Below are 20,435 nucleotides of genomic sequence, written 5' to 3' on the forward strand. Positions count from 1 at the left end.
TTCTCCCTCTGTCTCTCTGTCTCTCTCTCTCTGACCGACTCCCCACTCGCCTTGTTTTGGTCTCGTTGCTCCTTTTCCCGCAGAAGTCCAGCAGAAATCCAGCAGAAGTGTACTTCAGGATGGAGTGAATGGTTGCCAGAGTGCACTAGCGCACAGCTGGTGTGACCAGTCCTGCTTTCCTTCCCACTAAAATGCAAGCGGTTTGCCAGTGTGGGTTTAAATTTACTTACAGGGACACCTGCTTGGAATCTCACCTTACGTTTTAGTCATGCATAACTGTAATCTTAATTACACATCCTGATTTTAAAACATGGTTTTAAAAGGACCTACTAAAACATTTTAGGTCACGGTTCTGTCACAGTGGATCCTCAAAGTGGTGCTTGTCTTGTAAAAGAGACTATCCACAAAGTAGTCAATAGCTGCATTGATGTGTCATGATTTGTGATGGGTATAGGGTTCTCTTCACTGCCTAGCCACGTGCCAAGGAATTCGAGGCAACATTGCCTGAGGACTGTGGTGTTCAGGGAAGATGTGATGTCATTTCTGGGTGCCTGTAGAAATTTTTCCTAATCTCTGTGGTATAGACCATAGAGACTAGAGGAGATTCCTAGAGTGTGACCATAGAGGCCATTTTTTTTCCTCCTGCTCCTCAGTTTCTTCTTCTAGAACTGGAGGCATAGAATTTCCCACTGGGCTTAAGTCATTGGGAAGTCCATATGGATATAGTTTCATCTTGTACTCATTGGCTGATAACAGACGGGCAAGGTGGGGCAGATTGGAGGCGTTCCAAATCGGGACGGCTCAAAAAGAGCCATCCCGAAGCCTCCATGTGCTCACCCACAAGCCATCCCCATCCCGTCCACGGGGTGGCACGGGCACGATCAGATGGCTGTCACACACCATTCCCGTTGCTCGGTTTGGGGTTTTTCCCCATACATATTTAGTAGTCACGCGTGTGCATCCACACATGCGCTCATCCACACGCACACATGCACTCTGAACAGTTTTTTGTTTTTAAAAAAGCTGGATGCAGCTTGGGGTGGCTTGGTGGTTTCACACCACCAAGGCACCTTGCTTATGTCCTTCCACTTCCAGACAGCGAGGAGGCGACTGGCATTCAGCTCAAAAATTTGCTACCACTTTGGAAGTGGCAGCTTTTTGAGCCACACTTTGGAGGCTGGAGAATGGGACGAGGACAGGCAGCAGACGTTTGTGTGTGTAAGGATTTTTCTGGTTGATTTCAAAGCCATCTCTGAGTCGGCCCAAAGTGCTGGTCTGTACGCAGCCATTTGCTTCCCCCTTGCTTCTCCCGACTCAGTCTCCCTTCGCATGTGGAATGTGACTGAAGCCTTCATGGTTTGGGATGGATTGAATCAGACTCTGGCTTGCTGTGACATCTGAAAACTGGAGTGGTGTTTCCTTTTGTGAGTTGGGATTAAGCAGCAGCTTCAAATGTTGATTTAGAGGAGGAAACAAACTCAGATTTGCCCAGGTGTTTGCGTTCGGATGTTATGGCGCACTGGAGCTTGATTGGAAGCTTCTCATGTAAGGGGAGGAGCAAAATAAGAATCTCGGCATGACAGCAAAGCTATAGCTGCATGCCATGACTTCTGAAGGCTGCCAGTGGAGTGGATCCCATAGATCAAGGGTGTCGAACATGCGGCCCTCGAGCTGGATCAGGCCCCTGGAGGGCTCCTATCAGGCCTGCGAGCAACTCACTGCCTTCTGCTTCCTTTTTTCTCTCTCTTGCATCCTTCTGCACACAGTGCACTCTGTCAAGCTTGCTCAATCATACAGGAACTACAGTGCAAAGCCTCTATTTTTTCCATTGGCTGACCAGCACACGAAGCAACTTATGTACAAAAGCTCGCAATGCCCAGCCATTTCATGTTTTCCCCTGGGTCTTAGGCTCAAAGCACTGACCATGAGATTTCTGTAACAAAGTTCAATAAATCAAAAGTAGGTTTGCAACTTGCAGACACACACCTGAACACCATACTCAAGATTGCTACAGCACAGACATTGTATCCAGATTTTGATGCAATAATTCAGAACAAGAGGCATCAGTTAACAGAAACCGTTAAATAAAATCTTTTAAGCATATTTTAAGTTTTTAAAAAAAAAATCTTTTAACTGTGTTTGTCTGTGCCCTTTATAAAGTTTATATATCTGCTACACTGGCATTTCATTCTATGACAAACATAGCCCAGCCCAACAAGGTCTCATTTATGTCAGATCCGGCCCTCATAATAAATGAGTTCGACACCCCTGTCATAGATCATTTGTACATTCCTTTTTTGCACCAAGGACCAGTTTTGTGGAAGGCAATGTTTTCATGGACCAGGGCGTGGGGGGTGCAATGGTTTTGGGATGACACAATTGTGCATTTTATTTCTATTAGTTTGGTGCAGTGGTTAAGTGTGCGGACTCTTATTTGGGAGAACCAGATTTGATTCCCCACTCCTCCACTTGCAGCAGCTTGAATGGCTGTGGGTTAGCCATAGCTCTCGCAGAGTTGTCTTTGAAAGGGCAGCTGCTGTGAGAGCCCTCTCAGCCCCACCCACCTCACAGAGTGTCTATTGTGGGGGAAGGAGATAAAGGAGATGGTAAACCACTCTGAGATTCAGAGGATGGGATATAAATCCAATGTTGTCATCTTCTTATATTGTAATATATAATGAAATAATTGTACAACTCACGGCCCAGTTGCTAACAGGCCACGGACCAGTACAGGTCCATGGACCAGGGGTCCATGGACCGGGGGTTGGGGATCCCTGCATTAGGCCACACACCCTGACACCAAGCCAGCCAGAACTGCATTCCTGTGTGTTCCTGCTCAAAAAAAACCCTGGTTGTGTGAGAGAGTTTTCTCTTGCCTTGCACTGATGGCCCCAGGAACAAAGGGGACTTCTGCCGTACAGCCAGGGGATTAGAGAAGAAATACTCACCATCAAAGATGGGCAAAATCCCAGCTTGCCCATACGGGAAAAACTATTGCTCAGAAAAAGAAATAGGATATGCTTTGTACACAACAAAAAAAAGGTTTTGCAGATGTAGCTATCTCAAGAGAGATGCTCTCCCACCCACCCCCCAAACGCACCCTAGAAACATGCATTCTATTTTTTTTCTAGGGCAAATCCACTTTTGAAAAATATTTTACAATGCAAGAAAGAGTAGGCTGGGATAAGGAACAGCTATTTGGAAAATGAAAACGAGAACCACCTTGCTGGTATGCAAACTGAAAATGAAAATGAGAACCATCTGTGCAAAAAAAAGAGACTCACTGGATCATAATTCTGGGGGTTTATCACGTCTCCTTAATTTATCCACAACCCACTTAGGACTTGTGCCTGACAGGCACAAACCTCCCAAGCTAGGCAGAGCCTCCTCGGCTCTATCCTTTCCCTCTGGAAGAGGTTTTCCAAGGAGGCACGTTGGGTAGCTTCTTCACAATCCTTCTGCAGGCAAATATGAAAGCAGTTCTTTCAGACAGTTTTTGGATTCGGAGTCTGAAGTCAATCTTTTTTGGGGGGGTTTCACACACACAAAAGCCTTTATTGGCATATATCAGATTATAAATAGATAAACAGATACAGAAATAACAAAAACAATCACATGCAGCTATACCAGGGGTGGCCAAACTGTGGCTCCAGGAGCTCTTTCACACGAGCCAGTTTGGTGTAGTGGTTAAGTGCACGGACTCTTATCTGGGAGAACCGGGTTTGATTCCCCACTCCTCCACTTGCACCTGCTGGAATGGCCTGGGGTCAGCCATAGCTCTGGCAGAGGTTGTCCTTGAAAGGGCAGCTGCTGGGAGAGCCCTCTCCAGCCCCACCCACCTCACAGGGTGTCTGTTGTGGGGGAGGGAGATAAAGGAGATTGTGAGCCGCTCTGAGACTCTGAGATTCGGAGTGGAGGGCGGGATATAAATCCAATATCTTCTTCATCTTCTTCATACTGTGTGGCTCTCAAAGCCTCACCGCTCCATTGGGCAGACTGGAGAAGGAATTTGTCTCTTTAAATTGCTTTTCCAAGTCAAGTCAGCCAGCAGCTTGGAGAATGCTTTTTAAAGTTGTTTTCTTTCCTCCTCTCCCTCCCCTCCCCTATATCTCCTTCCTTCCTTCCTTGCTTCCTTCCTTCCTTGTCTTGCAGCTCTCAAACATCTGACGTTTATTCTATGCGGCTCCTACATTAAGCAAGTTTGGCCACCCCTGAGCTATACATTGGACAATCGATCCTTGATTACCAAACACAACAATAAAGCAACCTTTTCAGTTATTTCAGATGACAAATCATTCAGAAGTTGGCAAACCTTTACAGCAACTGAGTAGCCTGTCATATTGGACAAAATTGAATCTATAATATCATATAGGGGAAAATAAAGGATATGGGACAGTGAGCCAACTTGTTTTAAATTACATATACAGAGTCTTAATGAGAGTGGGATTTTTTTAATATCTATCATAGGTAACTGCTAATGGAATAGTATTGCATCTGGCAAGGGCAAATGCTCTGCGCAATTTTGGGACATGGAGGGTTGTTAAATAAGAAGGCAAGTGACTGATAGGAAAATTCCGAATCTTTTGGTGTATGGGCTACAAATTGATACAGCTGACTCAATCGCGTTTTAACTGCTATGACTTTAGTGATTTAAAAAAAACCACACAGAATAGAAGCTGCCTCGAACCCAAGGAGAAGCAGGACATACATTCCTATATGAAATAAAGAAATACATAGAGGGACCCAGGATTTTTTTTACAGCAGGAACTCCTCTGCATATTAGGCCACACACCCCTGATGTAGCCAATCCTCCTGGATCTTACAGTAGGCCCTGTATGAAGAGCCCTGTAAGCTCTTGGAGGATTGGCTATATCAGGGGTGCGTGGCCTAATATGCAAAGGAGCTCCTGCTACAAAAAAAGCCCTGGAGGAAACACTGTACTGTGGATTGTTACAGAAGGGTCTCTGGAGAACAAGCCATTACCAAGATATTAAGCAGGAACGTCATGATTTTTATTCTCTGCTGCAATTATCCTGTTGCACTAAAGAATCCAGTTCCTTGTGGCTTCACATCTGTGGAAACACGGATTGTGAAGACAAGGCTCATGCATCCTGCCCTCACTTTGAGGAGCTCTGAGAAACACGCCTGCAGTTTTCTCCATTGTATGGCCGAGAATCCAGATAAAGGCCGCATGTTGTGCATCATGGCACAATAGGGATCTGAACCCATAACTTTCCAAAGCAAGCTCCTAAGCACTCTACCAAGCATGCTATGCTGTATATGTGGCTCTAGAACCCACACATTCTGCTGCAGGGGAAAACATGCAACTACTCATTTTGCATGTCACACAGGAAGTACACAGATTTGGGAACAGGACCGGTCCATCCATTAGACAAACTAGGCATTTGCCTAGGGCAACAGCAGGGCGGGGGGTGCCAAATCCGGCCTTCTCTCCCTCCCCATGTCCTAGGGCTGTGCTCCACAGCCTCCTCCTCCCTCCTTTGGTGTGGGGAAGGGAGGGGAAGGTGGCTGGGGAGTTGGGGAAGCACCCCTGCAGGCTGCGGGCCGCAGCCCTCAAGTGGGGCAGGATACAGCTCTGTAGAGGGGGTTGGGGTGGGGCACCGCAGGGCGGGGGGGGGGGCGGCAGAAGGTAAGTCTGCCTGGGGTGCCATGTGCCCTAAGGCCGGCCCTGTTTGGGAGATTGTTGGATCTGTGCTCTTGGGCCCTCCGAGGTTGAAGGTCAGAAGGGTCCCTAAACTAGGAGGGTCTTTCATCTTCCAGACCAATTTTGCCTACTGAGGCAGCCCACTGCTCTCCCCCATGCCTGCATTGGTGGGACAACAGTCCATCAGCTGTCCAGTTCATTAAAAGGACTCACTTCATTACCTGCCTGGCTTACCCTCTTTCCTGCTAACCAGTTGACTGGATTATCTCACAGGCTACCATTTTAAGAACCACTATCCTCTGCTTGCTTCTCTAGAAGTCTGCACTCGGATACGATGAACAAACTGGAGTTAGTTTACAAAGGGCACAAACTTGATATACTGCTAGCTTTCGTCACGTGCTCCCTGGCTCCTCCCTATCATATTTTGATCTCACCCTTCCTTCAAGAAGCTCAGGGTGATGACATAGATGGTTCTCCTCTCCTCCATTTTGGCCTCACCACCAGCCAGCGAAGGAAGTGAGGCTGAGAGAGAGTGGTCCAAAGTCATCCAGTCATCCATCCTGGGTTCATATCCAGGTCTCCCAGGTCCTCTCTAACAACTAAGCTTTATTTGAGCCTGCAGATACCTTTGGAATTCTGACCTAGGGGTGTGCTCCACAAAGTACAACCACAAAATGGCTGCCACAGGAGGCACAGCCTACCACAAAATGGCTGCCACGGGAGGCACAACTGACCACAAAATGGCGACTAAAGGAAACAGAACCAAACACAAAAATGTCAGGACTTGAGGTTATACATAACTCTAATAGCAATACCTCCAACACTTCAGGCATAAACCCTCCTTAACAAGATGCCTTTATTAATGAACATATTAAGTGTTTTCTTGCTTAAACACAGCATGACGTCATCCAGGTAAAGTACTATGGTGGCACCTGATGCCAAAATCACATCTTCAGTGTGAGCAAAAGCCCTACCTGGCCCCATCAACTTTCTAAAGCCATCTGTCAGGCACTGAGAAAGGTGTCAGCACTACAGGAACCGTGTCAGAGACCTCTACACTAACCTGACACTTAAGCTAGAAGAAGAAGAAGATATTGGATTTATACCCCGCCATTCACTCTGAATCTCAGAGTCTCAAAGCGACTTACAATCTCCTTTACCTTCCTCCCTTACGACAGACACCTTTCAAGGGCAGCTCTGAGAGAACTACAGCTGACCCAAGGCCAGTCCAGCAGCTGCATGTGGAGGAGTGGAGAATCAAACCCGGTTCTCCCAGAAGAGTCTGCGCACTTAACCACTACAACCAAACTGGCTCTCTGAACTACACCAAGACTGAAGACAAAAGCCTTCAACTCACACCCCAGTTACACGTAATACGTAGACACCAGTGGCTCAGGAAATTAAACTGGGTGGGCGGCCCCCTCAGCAGTAACTAGGATTCTTAGCTACCATTTGATTCTGGATTGGAATCTCAGTAACTGGTAAAGAGAAACACATGAGCCTGTTCAGGAACTAGCATTCAGACGCTGCGGCAAGCCGGAATCAGATCAAAGAGTTCTGTCTTCAATCCTGGGGCACCACAGAGGGGACACACGAGAGCCCAACAGTAAACCAGGTTTCCGCCTGTATCAAAGTCCAGTTTGGTTATGAGCAGGGCTATTTTGAAGGGAAAAAAACTGGCAGGAACCTCTTTGTATATTAGGCCACACACCCTGATGTCCCCATTGTTTCACAGAGCTATGACCATGGCTTTTTTTGTAGGAAAAAAAACAATGGGAATTCATCTGCATATTAGGCCACACACCCCTGACACCAAGCCAGCCAGAACCACATTCCTGTGCATTCCTGCTCAAAAAAAAGCCCTGGTTATGATATCTTAGCAGTGCCTAACATAGAACCATAGAATCACAGAGTTGGAAGGGACCTCCAGGGTCATCTAGTCCAACCCCCTACGCAATGCAGGAAACTCACAAATCCCTCCCCCTAAATTCACAGGATCTTCATTGCTGTCAGATGGCCATCTAGCCTCTGTTTAAAAACCTGCAAGGAAGGAGAGCCCACCACCTCCCGAGGAAGCCTGCTCCACTGAGGAACCGCTCTAACCGTCAGGAAGTTCTTCTTAATGTTGAGCCGGAAACTCTTTTGATTTCAACCCATTGGTTGAAATTCCCTCTATTCCTTCATCCAAATAATTTATGAAGATGTTGAACGAAACAGGTCCCAGAACAGATCCTTGCGGCACTCCGCTTGTCACTCTTCTCCAAGAGGATGAGGAACCATTCATAAGCACTCTTTGGGCGCGATCTGTCAACCAGTTACAGATCCACCTAACAGTAACTTCCTACGGTTCAGAATCATGGCCATCATTTGTATTGCCTCTTGCCAGTAAAATCAATGGCCAATCTCAGGTAACACTACGTTCAAATTCTGGGGTACATTCGTATTCACCTCCCCGCAAACACACGGAATTAACAACCTTCGGAAGCTAATGTTCTTTTCTCCAGTAACCCTTTTTATTTCACATCCATTTCTTGGAGGCGAAGTGAAGGTCGTTAACACAAACAGAACCCTGAACCACCGTTATAATTCATCTTCGTTTCCGTCTTTTCACGGCATCAGGAACGCAAGCCCTGGGTCTTTACCAATGTACCAATCACCAATTCATCAGCCATCGTGTTCCACCCTGTCTCATTTCTCCCGAAACGGAGAAATACACGAACGTTACAGTTCTGAGATCGAAGCTGAGAATTTCCCATTAAAGTGGCTTTTATATAATTAGATTGGAAGGTGGAACTGTGCCCGTTGCAGGAAAACTTCAAAGCAGCTATACCTGAGAAAATCATAACCAGTTTCAATGTGCCCACCATGAAGAAAGAATGACTCTCAGGAGAATAAAGAGTATATTAGTCTCTGTACGTAATGGGGTTTATTGGCCATATGGAACCAATATAAAAATTGTGTTGCGATGGATGGGTTTCGGAGTAAAGACAGGAACACAACACTTACAAAACACCGTTTCTGTATAAAGCTCAGCATCTTTCTGGCAAACGAGGAGAAACCTGAAAATGTTTTTACCTGATTGGGTCACGGATGAGTCCCAGTTCAAAGCGAAATCGGACAACTCGCCCTCTTCAACTGGAAAAGAAAGAAGAGCACCATTTTGAATATCTACATTCACGGCAGGGACGCTACAAACGACTGGCAAAGAGAACATGCTGTTAAAAACAGGGTGGAACAAAATCATTTCCATCAAGTCGTTGACTTTTTCTACATCCTTGACTTGAATGTATTTGACTGCATGCCCAAGTAATGAATAAATCGACCTGCAGTGCATTTCACATATAGGTTTCCTTACAGTTTTTCTCACTACACTCATTCTTAAAACGAGCCTGCAAGCAGGCCACATACGTTCTCACTTAAGCAGGGGTGGAATTTTAGCAGGAGTTCCTTTGCATATTAGGCCACACACCCCTGATGTAGCCAATCCTCCAAGAGTTTGCAAGGCTCTTTTTTGTACGCTCTTGGAGGACTGGCTACGTCAGGGGTGTGTGGCCTAAAATGCAAAGGAGCTCCTGCTAGAATTCCACCCCTGCATTTAAGAGATGGAAAAACTGAGGCTGGAAGCAGGGATCCAAACCTCAGTTTTCCAAAACCAATTTAAGTACTGAATTCTCAATGAACGGAAGTCCTTTACTAACATACAAGTTTTCCACTCATATTTCAGTTTACTATTTTGTATTTGCACTACTATGGAGTTTTAAGAAGGGGGAAAATTTTATCTACACAAAACTGTGGGTGTGCATTTTCTTTAAAAAAATGAGCATTTGTGCTACTGGTAGGGTTGCCAGCCTCCAGGCATAGCCTGGAGATCTCCCAGAATTACAACTGATGTTTAAATTACAGACATCGGTTCCACTGAAGCAAATAGCTGCTTTGGAGGGTGGACTCTGTGGAATTAGACCTACAAACCCCATTATATCCCATCCTGATGAGGACAGCCCACCAGGCAAGTCCGATCTCATCAAATCTCAGAAGCTAAGCAGGGTCGACTCTGGCAAGTACTTGGGTGGGAGACCTCCTTGGAATACCAGCAGTCGGGAGGTGGGGGCAGGCTTTATTCAGCCACCTCTCTGAATATCCTTTATGTCCCCAATAGGGATGAGTCACCAGAGGTCACCGTAACTTCCTGGGGCTCTCTCTCTCACACACACACACAAAGACACACTCACCCCATAACTCCCAGGGACTCTCTCTCTCTCTCTCTCTCTCTCACACACACACACACACACACACACACAAGATGGCCAAGAGGTGGGAGAGGAAAATACTCCAATACAGAACATGAGAAAGGAAAAGGCTTCTCGAGCAATATCCCAAAATAAAACATATTTTTAAATGCCTATCAATTAGCATGACCAGCATGCATACCCAGCACTAACTTTATTTTATATATATGGGTCTTAGCATTTGTATCTATGGTGTTTAATAATAATATTCTATTATGTAAATACTGTATTTATAATTATATATTTTGTATATTTTCTTTATTTGCTTGTAATCCATTGCACTGTGAGCATTACTAAATGAAACGAAATGGAAATATGTTTGGGTGAAATTAGGGCAATTGAAACAGAAATCTACATTTCACTCCAACTAATCCCCGTTTGGTAAAGACCAAGCAACTAGATGCCCACTCCTGGTTTTCACCTCCACAGGTGGTTTAAAACTCATCTCAACAGATCATGAATCTCCAAAAATGACTCTTAAGTTTCAACTGCTAGATCAACATACTTGAATTTGTCTACTTGAGTTTGAAAAGCATTATATCTCAATACAATTATGGGATATAATGCCATGAGCCTTCCTTCCAAAACAGCCATTTTCTCCAGGTGGTACCTGGAGATCTCCCACTAGGCCCTAGACCAAAGGTGGCCAAACTTGATCGATGTAAGAGCCACATAGAATAAATGTCAGATGTTTGAGAGCCACCAAGATGTGAATGTCAGACATTTGAGAACTGGAAGGAAGGAAAAATGGAAAGCAAATAGATGGAGGGATGGGTGGAAAGAAAGCAACTTTAAATGCATTTTCCAAGCCGCCAGCTGACTTGGTTTGGAGAAGTGATTTAAAGAGACAAATGCCTTATCCAAGTCAGCCGACAGGATGGGGTGGGGGCTTTGAGAGCCACACAATTTGTGTGAAGGAGCCACAGTTTGGCCACCCCTGCCCTGGACTGTCTGACACCACAGGAAAGTCTAACTTCAGGCACCACCCCCCCGCACTGATAATGCCATCATGTCACAAGGGGACACCCAATTCGGTGCCCCCGGAAGACCACGCCCTAGGCAATCACCTAGTTTGCCTAGTGGCAGGGCCAGCCCTGGGCAACAGAAATAAATCCACCTGAAGAAAACGGCCATTTTGGAAGATGGACTCCATAGTATTATACCCAGTTGAAGTCCCTCCCTTCCCCAAACCCCGCCCACCTCAGGCTCCACCCCCAAATCTCCAAGCATTTCCTTAACTGAAGCTGGAAACCCTACTTCACCTCTGCAATCAATTGTCTTTGCTGCTTTGAGATTTATTTGGGAAATGTTGATATCCTCATTATGAAAGGTCACTGACAGGCAAACCGCTCAGCTACAGGACATTTTGGCTCCAAACCAGGCCTCGATTCATCTTGAATAGCAATTCTAAAATGCAGGACCCACTGTTTCATTTTAAATTCATTCGCGCACGCACACATGCACACACAATTTCTGCCGGATTTAATGGAAGTTTCTTGAACAGACTTTAAAGCAGTTTATAGCCTTTAGATTAAATTTTTATTTTCTGGGAGGCTACTGCCCCACTTGCCCCCCTGGGCATGGCGTAGCTTTGCTGGCTGGCCTACCAAATTGATGCAGGGGGGGTTAAAAAGAAATTGGAAAAAGTAACAGCCCTTTTAATATGAATGATAAATGTCTGATGCCCTCTAATCAATACTCAAGCACCACAATTTATGGACTTTTGATGGAACTGTATATTTACGATGGAACTAGCGTAGAAATTTGACTCTTTCAGGAAAAGGCCCTTCCCTTGGAACACTAGGTCTAAAATTTCTCCTCCTTTAAAAAATTGTACTTGGCGGGGGGGGGGAGCAACAAATTTTGTTTAGAACTATGGTGAACAAAAGAATTCCACCTTCCAATGAAAACCAAAGTAATTTAAGTTCGTAGAGTTACCAAACTTCACCAGGAGCATTTTATGGGTGGAGCCTGAGGAGGCGGAGAATCACAAATGTTGCAACATCACTGCTTGTTGAGGGCCCAGAAGTGACTTTGTGACACTTCAGGAGTATGGTGAATACCATAGAGGCTGGAGATATTTCTAGAGTGTCATGGATGCTGTGGCATCATTTCTGGGAGCTTAAATGGCAGTTATGTAGTAGTAGAAGAAGAAGATACTTAATTAGTATCCTGCCCTTCATTCTGAATCGCAGAGTCTCAGAGCGGCTTACAATCTCCTTTACCTTCCTCCCCCACAACAGACACCCCGTGAGGTAGGTGGGGCTGAGAGAGGTCTCCCAGAAGCTGCCCTTTTAAGGACAGCTCTGCGAGAACTATGGCTGACCCAAGGCCATTCCAGTAGCTGCAAGTGGAGGAGTGGGGTTATCAAACTCGGTTCTCCCAGATAAGAGTCCGCGCACTTAACCACTACACCAAACTGGCTCTCTTTAGGGAAAGGGAACGTCTCCTAGCTCCTAAAGTCCCCAGATATTTCCTAAGTCAGACCTGACAACCACTGTGTTCTATATCCAGATAGTCATTGAGGCCTAATTCACACATGCAAGAGTATTAGGTGGGAGAATGGTCTCTAGACCACTTCAGACCATAGGTGGAGGGTGCCCAGCTTTGAACGTTTCTTCATATCAAAAATTCCATACCAATTAAATAATATCAGCATGACAGGGAGAGATGATGTGCTCTCCTTTCTTGCTACACTCTTTTTCTTAATTTGTAGGGTGTTTTATTTAAACAAAGGAGCATTCTAAGAGTTGTCCCTTTGCAACTTCCAAGCCGCCCTCCGAAGCAAAATGTCCTAGCACATTGCACTCCTCAAATCTCTGCCATCGCATCTCATTCTCTTGCACACAGGAATCAATCCCAAATACTAAATATTCAATGTTTTAATATTTCCATGCTAGCTATAACAGAGCGACCACGAACAAGTCATTTGCAAAACCTGGCATCAGCTGTGACTTCATCTGAATTCTAGAGAAAGCTGCAGTATCAGTGTGGTCATTCACACTGAAAAGCTCAGCTGCCTTCAGACCCAACAGCAAACTGCACCGTTACGAGAACTCCCTTTGCACACAGTGCAGGGATCAAATTCTTCCTCGTTTGCATGAAACCCCAGTTTTTTCTTCTGTTTGTGTTGCAAACTACAGCTTATTTTCTTGCCCCTAAACCAGGATTCCTAAGAGAAACGTGAGATGGCAAGCAGATGAGTTTGCTTTTAATGCACAACTGAACATAAGAACATAAGAGAAGCCATGTTGGATCAGGCCAATGGCCCATCCAGTCCAACACTCTGTGTCACACAGTGGCCAAAATACCAGGTGCCATCAGGAGGTCCACCAGTGTGACCAGGACACTAGAAGCCCCCCCACTGTTGCCCCCCAAGAATACCTAGAGCATTACTGCCCCAGACAGAAAGTTCCGTCAATACCCTATGGCTAATAGCTACTGATGGACCTCTGCTCCATGTTTATCCAATCCCCTCTTGAAGCTGTCTATGCTTGTAGCCACCACCACCTCCTGTGGCAGTGAATTCAATGTGTTAATCACCCTTTGGGTGAAGAAGTACTTCCTTTTATCTATTCTAACCTGACTGCTCAGCAATTTCATTGAGTGTCCACGAGTTCTTGTATTGTGAGAAAGGGAGAAAAATACTTCTTTCACTACCTTCTCTATCCCATGCATAATCTCGTAAACCTCTATAATGTCATCCCTTACATGTCGTTTCTCCAAGTTAAAGAGCCCCAAGGCCCTTTAACCTTTCTTCATGGGGAAAGTGTTTTAAGTCCAACCCTTTAATCATTCTACTTGCCCTTTGAACTACTGTTCTTGGAGCTAGAAACAACATTTGGATGGGATGCAGTTGTGTTAAACCCTTCCTACGCATGAACATGCCTGAAGCTGCTCATTGGCTCTTCAGAGTCTGAGGTGGAAGTCTTTCACATTAACTACTGCCTGAACCCTTTAAACTGTGGACTGCGTGAACACTGTCACATCACTTCACTTCAGGTTGAGTGCCCAGAAGTGCCATCACAGTATCCAATGCTTTAGGAATTACTCCAGTCTCTATGGTATTTACTGTGATCCCAGAGCATTGCAAGCATCACATCTGGGCACTCAACAAGGTGTGACATCACAACATCTGTGATGTTCCCCCTCCCCAGAACAAGGCAGCCAACAAGAAAGCTTAGAGTTTCACAAGGTAAAAAAACAGTCAGCAATTCCTCATTAGCAGTTGCTCCGCCCAAGGACTTCTGCTTTCTCCAGCTCAAGTGATCAATTCCCTATCAGTTGCTGCACGGGCGCATTTCGATCCACAGTTCTCTCCAATTTTCCTCATGGCTTCCTGATCACCATCACATCCACAAGATCACAGAGTTGGAAGGGACCGCCAAGTAAGGAAATTCTTGAATACCTCCTTCTGTCACACACACACCCAGTGACCTTTGCTCCATGCCCTGAAGATGACAAAAAAGAAACCCTCCAGGATCCCTGGTCAAGCTGAAGAAAAATGGCTTCCTGACCTCAAAGTGGCGATCGGCATTTCCCTATGTGAATTAGAAAGAGCCGCGAGAAAATACTGATGCATCCCTTCCTGCCTGCCTTCCCTTCATCTTCCTAAGCTCGCAGGATCAGCACTGCTGTGGGACCGCCTTTCCCCATATGTTCCCCGAGCAGCACTATGGACAAGTTCACAACACCGTCTATCTGTCCCTGGCCCAAAAGATGTCAGTGTCGACCAGAGCTTTTTCAGCTCTGGCTCCCACGCTGTGGGACAAACTATCGGAGGAGGCTAGGTCCCTGCCAGACTTGCTCCAGTTCCACAGGGCCTGTAAAACCAAGCTTTTCCGGATGGCTTTTAGTTGACATCTTGAGGCCTCTGACAACTGTGGTCGGGCTCCCTGTGGGTGTTCTGTTAATAAGAACTTACTGATATCAATATGCTACATGGCCGTTATTACTGAATCTGTTGAATGTGATGCCTATTGTATATCATGATTTTAATAATACGTTTTATTTTATTCTGTTGTATTTATTGCTTATGATTTTAACAAATTGTTTGGAAGCCACTCAGAGCTGTCTTCAGAAGGAGCAGAGTATAAATTAACATACATACATAAAATGCAACTAGGGCCTGGGCTTTTTCAGTTCTCATACTGACCTGGTGAAATCAGCTCCCTACAGAGATCCGGATCCTACCTGGCTTATTAGCCTACCGTAGGGCCTGGAGAGCCAGTTTGGTGTAGTGGTTAAGTGTGCAGACTCTTATCTGGGAGAACTGGGTTTGATTCCCCACTCCTCCACTTGCACCTGCTGGCATGGCCTTGGGTCAGCCATAGCTTTGACAGAGGTTGTCCTTGAAAGGGCAGCTGCTGTGAGAGCCCTCTCCAGCCCCACCCACCTCACAGGGTGTCTGTTGTGGGGGAGGAAGGTAAAGGAGATTGTGAGCCGCTCTGAGACTCTTTGGAGTGGAGGGCGGGATATAAATCCAATATCTTCTTCTTCATCATCTTCTAAAATGGAGCTGTTCCGCCAGACTTTTAGTTGATGCTGCGGGCGTCTATTCTTGATCTGGTTGGCCTCCCCTACCAGCACTGTCACCTGTGCTATAAAATGGAATAATATCTGCCGTCTCTATGGGTCAACATCTTACCGTGATGTGAGACGGCCAGGCTGGGCGAAATGCGACGATATGGAAAATTTTCTGTGTGCTGTTGAGTTGTTTGTTTATAAAATGTTTTTTATTGTATTTTATTGTTTTATCATACGTTGTACTCCGCCCTGAGCCCGACGGGGAATGGGCAGAATAGAAATATACTAAAATAAATAAATATATAAAAATAAATAAATGAATAAAAATAATCATGTACACAATGCAGACACAGTGTCGACTGCCCAGGAGGTTCAATTGCCCAGGAGAACCAGTTTGGTGTAGTGATTAAGTGCACGGACTCTTATCTGGGAGAACCGGGTTTGATTCCCCACTCCTCCACTTGCACCTGCTAGCATGGCCTTGGGTCAGCCATAGCTCTGGCAGAGATTGTCCTTGAAAGGGCAGCTGCTGTGAGAGTCCTCTCAGCCCCACCCACCTCACAGGGTGTCTGTTGTGGGGGGAGATGATGTAGGAGATTGTAAGCTGCTCTGAGTCTCCGATTCAGAGAGAAGGGCAGGGTATAAATCTACAGCCGTCTTCACTTGCAGCTGCTGGAAGGGCCTTGGGTCAGTCATAGCTCTGGCAGAGGCTGTCCTTGAAAGGGCAGCTGCGGGGGGACTTCCGGGGAGGAAAATGGCGAGCTGAGTTGTCTCTCATAATGGGAGCAAGCTGAAGGTCTTGTTCGGGGTAGTGGAGGGCAAATCAAAGCCCACTGCCTACCTTTCTCAGTGACAGAAAGGTCCAAGACTTGCACTAAAAACTTTGGAAGAGATTTACCTTGGCTAAAAAGGAGCTCTGTAGAGGGTTCCTTTGAAGCTTTGAGGGGCCTCAGAAGTTTGCATAGTTTTCGTCTGCAAGATTCTTCAGAGTCATTGATTTGGCATAAGCTCGTCAGGATCCTAACCTTCTGGGACATTTCTAAACAACTAAAGCTTTGGAAGACCAGTGGAACTTGGATAAGCGGAGAAAAAAAGGTACAGAAGCTCTTTTTTCACTCCGGAGCTATTTACAGACTAAAGGGACGTATTAAAGGTGGGAAAAAGGGGGAAAATATAAAGCGTGCAAGTAGAAGAAGGAGATGGTAAAGTTTGGACTGTTTCAATATAAAAGACAGTGTTAAAAACTGCTAAAAATTGAAAGGAGATCAATGTTTTGTCTACTTGCGGTTTGTGAAAAGTAAACAGCCACGTTGCACTGGAATATACTGGAACGGAGCTACAACTCTTCTGAGCAAGACAGGAAGTGAGATATCTAAGATCCTGGGATATGAATTTAACAAAGAAGCAGAGATCTTTCTGCTGGGATTACAAATGGAAAAATTTCCTAAAGAAGATAGAACTTTAATCTGGCACTTGCTCTCAGCTGCTAGGACATTGTATGTGCAGTTGTGGAAGCAAGAAAAAATACCAGAGAAATGGGATTGGATTATAAAAGTTATGTCATGGAGTGAAATGGACAAATTAACAAGAAAACTAAGAAACTGTGATTTAGAACTCTTTAATCGGGAGTGGAAGAAATTTAGAAGATATGTAGAGAAAGAGTGGAAGATAAAAGGACATTGGACAACTTTTGATGATTAAGATTTTTAAGTTTTTTAAGATAAGAATATAACTTTTGAAGGGGGAATATTTCTTTTTATTATTCTTTATTTTTTCTTGATAGTTAAGGGTACCTTTAATATCTGTTTTTTTCAAAAAAAAAATAACACTGGCGGGGGTCAAGTAATGGGGGGAGGGGTGGAAGGAAAGTAAGATGTGGGGTAGAATGATGACTTTTTTTTTTATCCTAAACTTTTTATAAGTTGTAGATTTAGTTCTACTACCATATGTTACTAATAAAAATTGTTTATACAAAAAAAAAGAAAGGGCAGCTGCTGTGAGAGCCTTCTCCAGCCCCACCCACCTCACAGGGTGTCTGTTGTGGGGGAGGAAGGTAAAGGAGATTGTGAGCCGCTCTGAGACTCTTCGGAGTGGAGGGCGGGATATAAATCCAATATCTTCTTCTTCTTCTCCCAACACAGCAACACAGCCATACACAGAGCAGTGGGCAATCCCTATCCATCATACACCACTCCAGTATGGCTTTGATAGCCCCGCTACTAGAATAGGAGAGAGGTCAACCCAAAGTCACAATGCAGAGCATCCTTTGCACCGAACAGTTAAAGTTGATAACTCTTCACCATTTAAAAAAGGTAAAGGTAGCCCCCCCGTGCAAGCACCAGTCGTTTCCGACTCTGGGGTGACGTTGCTTTCGCAACGTTTTCACGGCAGACTTTTTACGGGGTGGTTTGCCATTGCCTTCCCCAGTCATCGACGCTTTCCCCCCAGCAAGCTGGGGACTCATTTGACGGATCTCGGAAGGATGGAAGGCTGAGTCAACCTGGAGCCGGCTACCTGGATGCCTTAAGATTGAAAAATCAGCACTTGAAAAAGCTCTTCACTCAGGTCGGTTGTGCTTGTCGGGGAAAGCAGAAGAGAAGCAATCTGGCGTTTCCTAAACCTCAGAGCAAGACTCCATGGGAGAGGTGGCCCTTGGCCAAATTTCCCCCCACCAGCGCCACCACCCCTTAATAGGCCCTTTATACCTCATCCCTTTCATGGCCAAGCGGGCCCATGAAAGAGACAAGAGGGCGTTTTACATGGCTTATTTAGCTACTTCACAGGCGAAACTCACGCAGGTTCTCCCAGCCACCTCTCTCCGGAGTTGGTAATAGGGATTGGCAGAGCGTATATGTGGACCAGGAGGGGTGGGAGAAAGCGGTTTTGTTCTGTTGGCAAAAAAAGGGAGCTTTTCTGCATGAAGGAAGAGGTGGGAATGAAATCCAGGCAGCTAAAAGCATGCTGGGTCAAGACAGGGGAGGGGAAAACAGCAGAGACTGCATTGTTCATTTTGACTGAAGAAAGAGAGAGAGAGAAAGGTTAAGAAGAAAAATTCAAAACGGAGGAGGCAAAGGTTATCAAAATAGCAGGCGGAATAAAAAAGAAGAGGTGCCTCTAGCAGATTTCAGCAAAAAATATCTAATTACGGGTGATTAAATCCTCGAGGACATTAATATTCCAGCGAAATCTGTCTCACTTTTTGCTTTCCAGACACAGCAGAGAGGAACAAATAGCTGAGACGAAGAGCTTCATTCAGGTGCCATGCTGATCCTAATGATGGTTTGGTACAATGTCTGAATGGACAAACCACGGTTTGCAGCTAGCCAGCCAACTGAAATTGGAATGCCGTTTGTCACATCAGATTTGCAAATTTCAGCTGGCTTGGAGGAGGATTCGGTGGAATGCCCGAATCAACAAAGCTTCATTTGCGACCAAAACTTCTCAGGCAGAGGTCATGCACAATAATGCAGCATAATGGAAAACCAAAAGCCAGCTGCTACCATTCCCCAGAAATTGACAGCAACTGTGGTGTAGCGGTTAGAGCAGGGGTGTCAAACATGCAGCCCAGGGGCCAAACCAGGCCCCTGAAGGGCTCCTATCAGGCCCCTGAGCAATTGGCTGCCATCTGCTTCTTTCTCCCTATCTCTTCCTTCCTTCTGCATAACAGCTTATTTTGCAAGGCTTGCTCAATCGCACAGGAGCTACAGAGCAAAGCCTCTATTTTCTCCATTGGCTGAGGCTCCTCTCCCTCCTGATTCCGTGGGGAGGGAGGGAAAGAGCTGGAGCTTCCTTTGCCCAGTTCCCTGGATCTCATGGGAGAAATACAAAGGAAGCACCTTTGAGACCAACAAGTGTTAATGTTTTAAGCATGTTTTATTTTAAGGATTTTTTAAAAAAATCTTTAGTTGTGTTTGTCTGTGTCCTTTAAAATTGTATATCTCTATTGCCTAACCTTAAATTCACATGGCCCAGCCCGATACAGCCCGGCCTGAGCAGGTCTCATTTATGTCAGATCCAGCCCTCATAACAAATGAGTTCGACATCCCTGTGTTGAACAAACATCCGGGAGACCTGGTTTCGGTTCCTGATCTGCCATGAAGCCATGTTGGATACTCTTGGGTCAGTCCTACTCTCTCAGCCTGACCTACCTCGTGAGATAGATCAAGATGGGTAGCCATGTTAGTCTGTCTGTAGCAGCAGAAAAGAGCACGACTCCAGCTGCACCTTAAAGGCTAATACTATTTGTGGCAGGGTAGGAGTTTTCAAAGAGCTTCGTGGCGCAGAGTGGTAAAGCTGCAGTGCTGCAGTCTGAACTCTCTGCTCACGACCTGAGTTCGATCCCGGCGGAAGCTGGGTTCTCAGGTAGCCAGCTCAGGTTGACTCAGCCTTCCATCCTTCTGAGGTCGGTAAAATGAGTCCCCAGATTTCTGGGGGGAAAGTGTAGATGACTGGGGAAGGCAATGGCAAACCACCCTGTAAAAAGTCTGCTGTGAAAACGTTGTGAAAGCAACGTCACCCCAAAGTCGGAAACGACTGGTGCTTGCACAGGGGACGACCTTGTTTAAGAGTTTTCATGCGTCACTGTTCAAGAAATCAGTAGCGACTCAGGAAAGCTCATATCCTGCCACAAATTTTGTTTATTTTTAAGGTGCTACTAGACTCTTGCTCTTTTCTACCTCATGGAGTTGTGGTGAGGATAAAATGGAGGAGAGGAGAATGATGTAAGCTGCTGTGAGGGGGAAAGGCAGATAAATGAATAAATACCATATTTGCTGGCGTATAAGACTACTTTTTTGCCCTGAAAAACATGCCTCCAAGTGGGGGGGGGGTCGTCTTATACGCCGGGTGCACTTCAGTTGGGATAGACATAGCTGCCCATAGTGGCCTTCCGATGCTTGCCCGGTGCCCATAGTGGCCTCCCGATGCCCGCCCACCTCATTCTACATACCCTCCAGTAT

The 20,435-nt window shown here is 45.7% G+C and overlaps 1 protein-coding gene across 2 annotated transcripts in view; it reads right to left on the reverse strand.

Moving 5' to 3' along the window:
* ZNF423 (zinc finger protein 423) overlaps positions 1-20,435 on the reverse strand; it is a 475,743-nt gene that overhangs the window by 379,748 nt on the left and 75,560 nt on the right. For both annotated transcript variants that reach the window (XM_060254540.1, XM_060254539.1), the window contains exon 2: positions 8,741-8,800. In XM_060254540.1, the coding sequence (XP_060110523.1) occupies positions 8,741-8,800 (60 nt within the window). The remainder of the gene's footprint in view (positions 1-8,740; positions 8,801-20,435) is intronic.

This window comes from Heteronotia binoei, chromosome 14 (genome assembly GCF_032191835.1).
Source record: "Heteronotia binoei isolate CCM8104 ecotype False Entrance Well chromosome 14, APGP_CSIRO_Hbin_v1, whole genome shotgun sequence".
Lineage (NCBI taxonomy): Eukaryota > Metazoa > Chordata > Lepidosauria > Squamata > Gekkonidae > Heteronotia > Heteronotia binoei.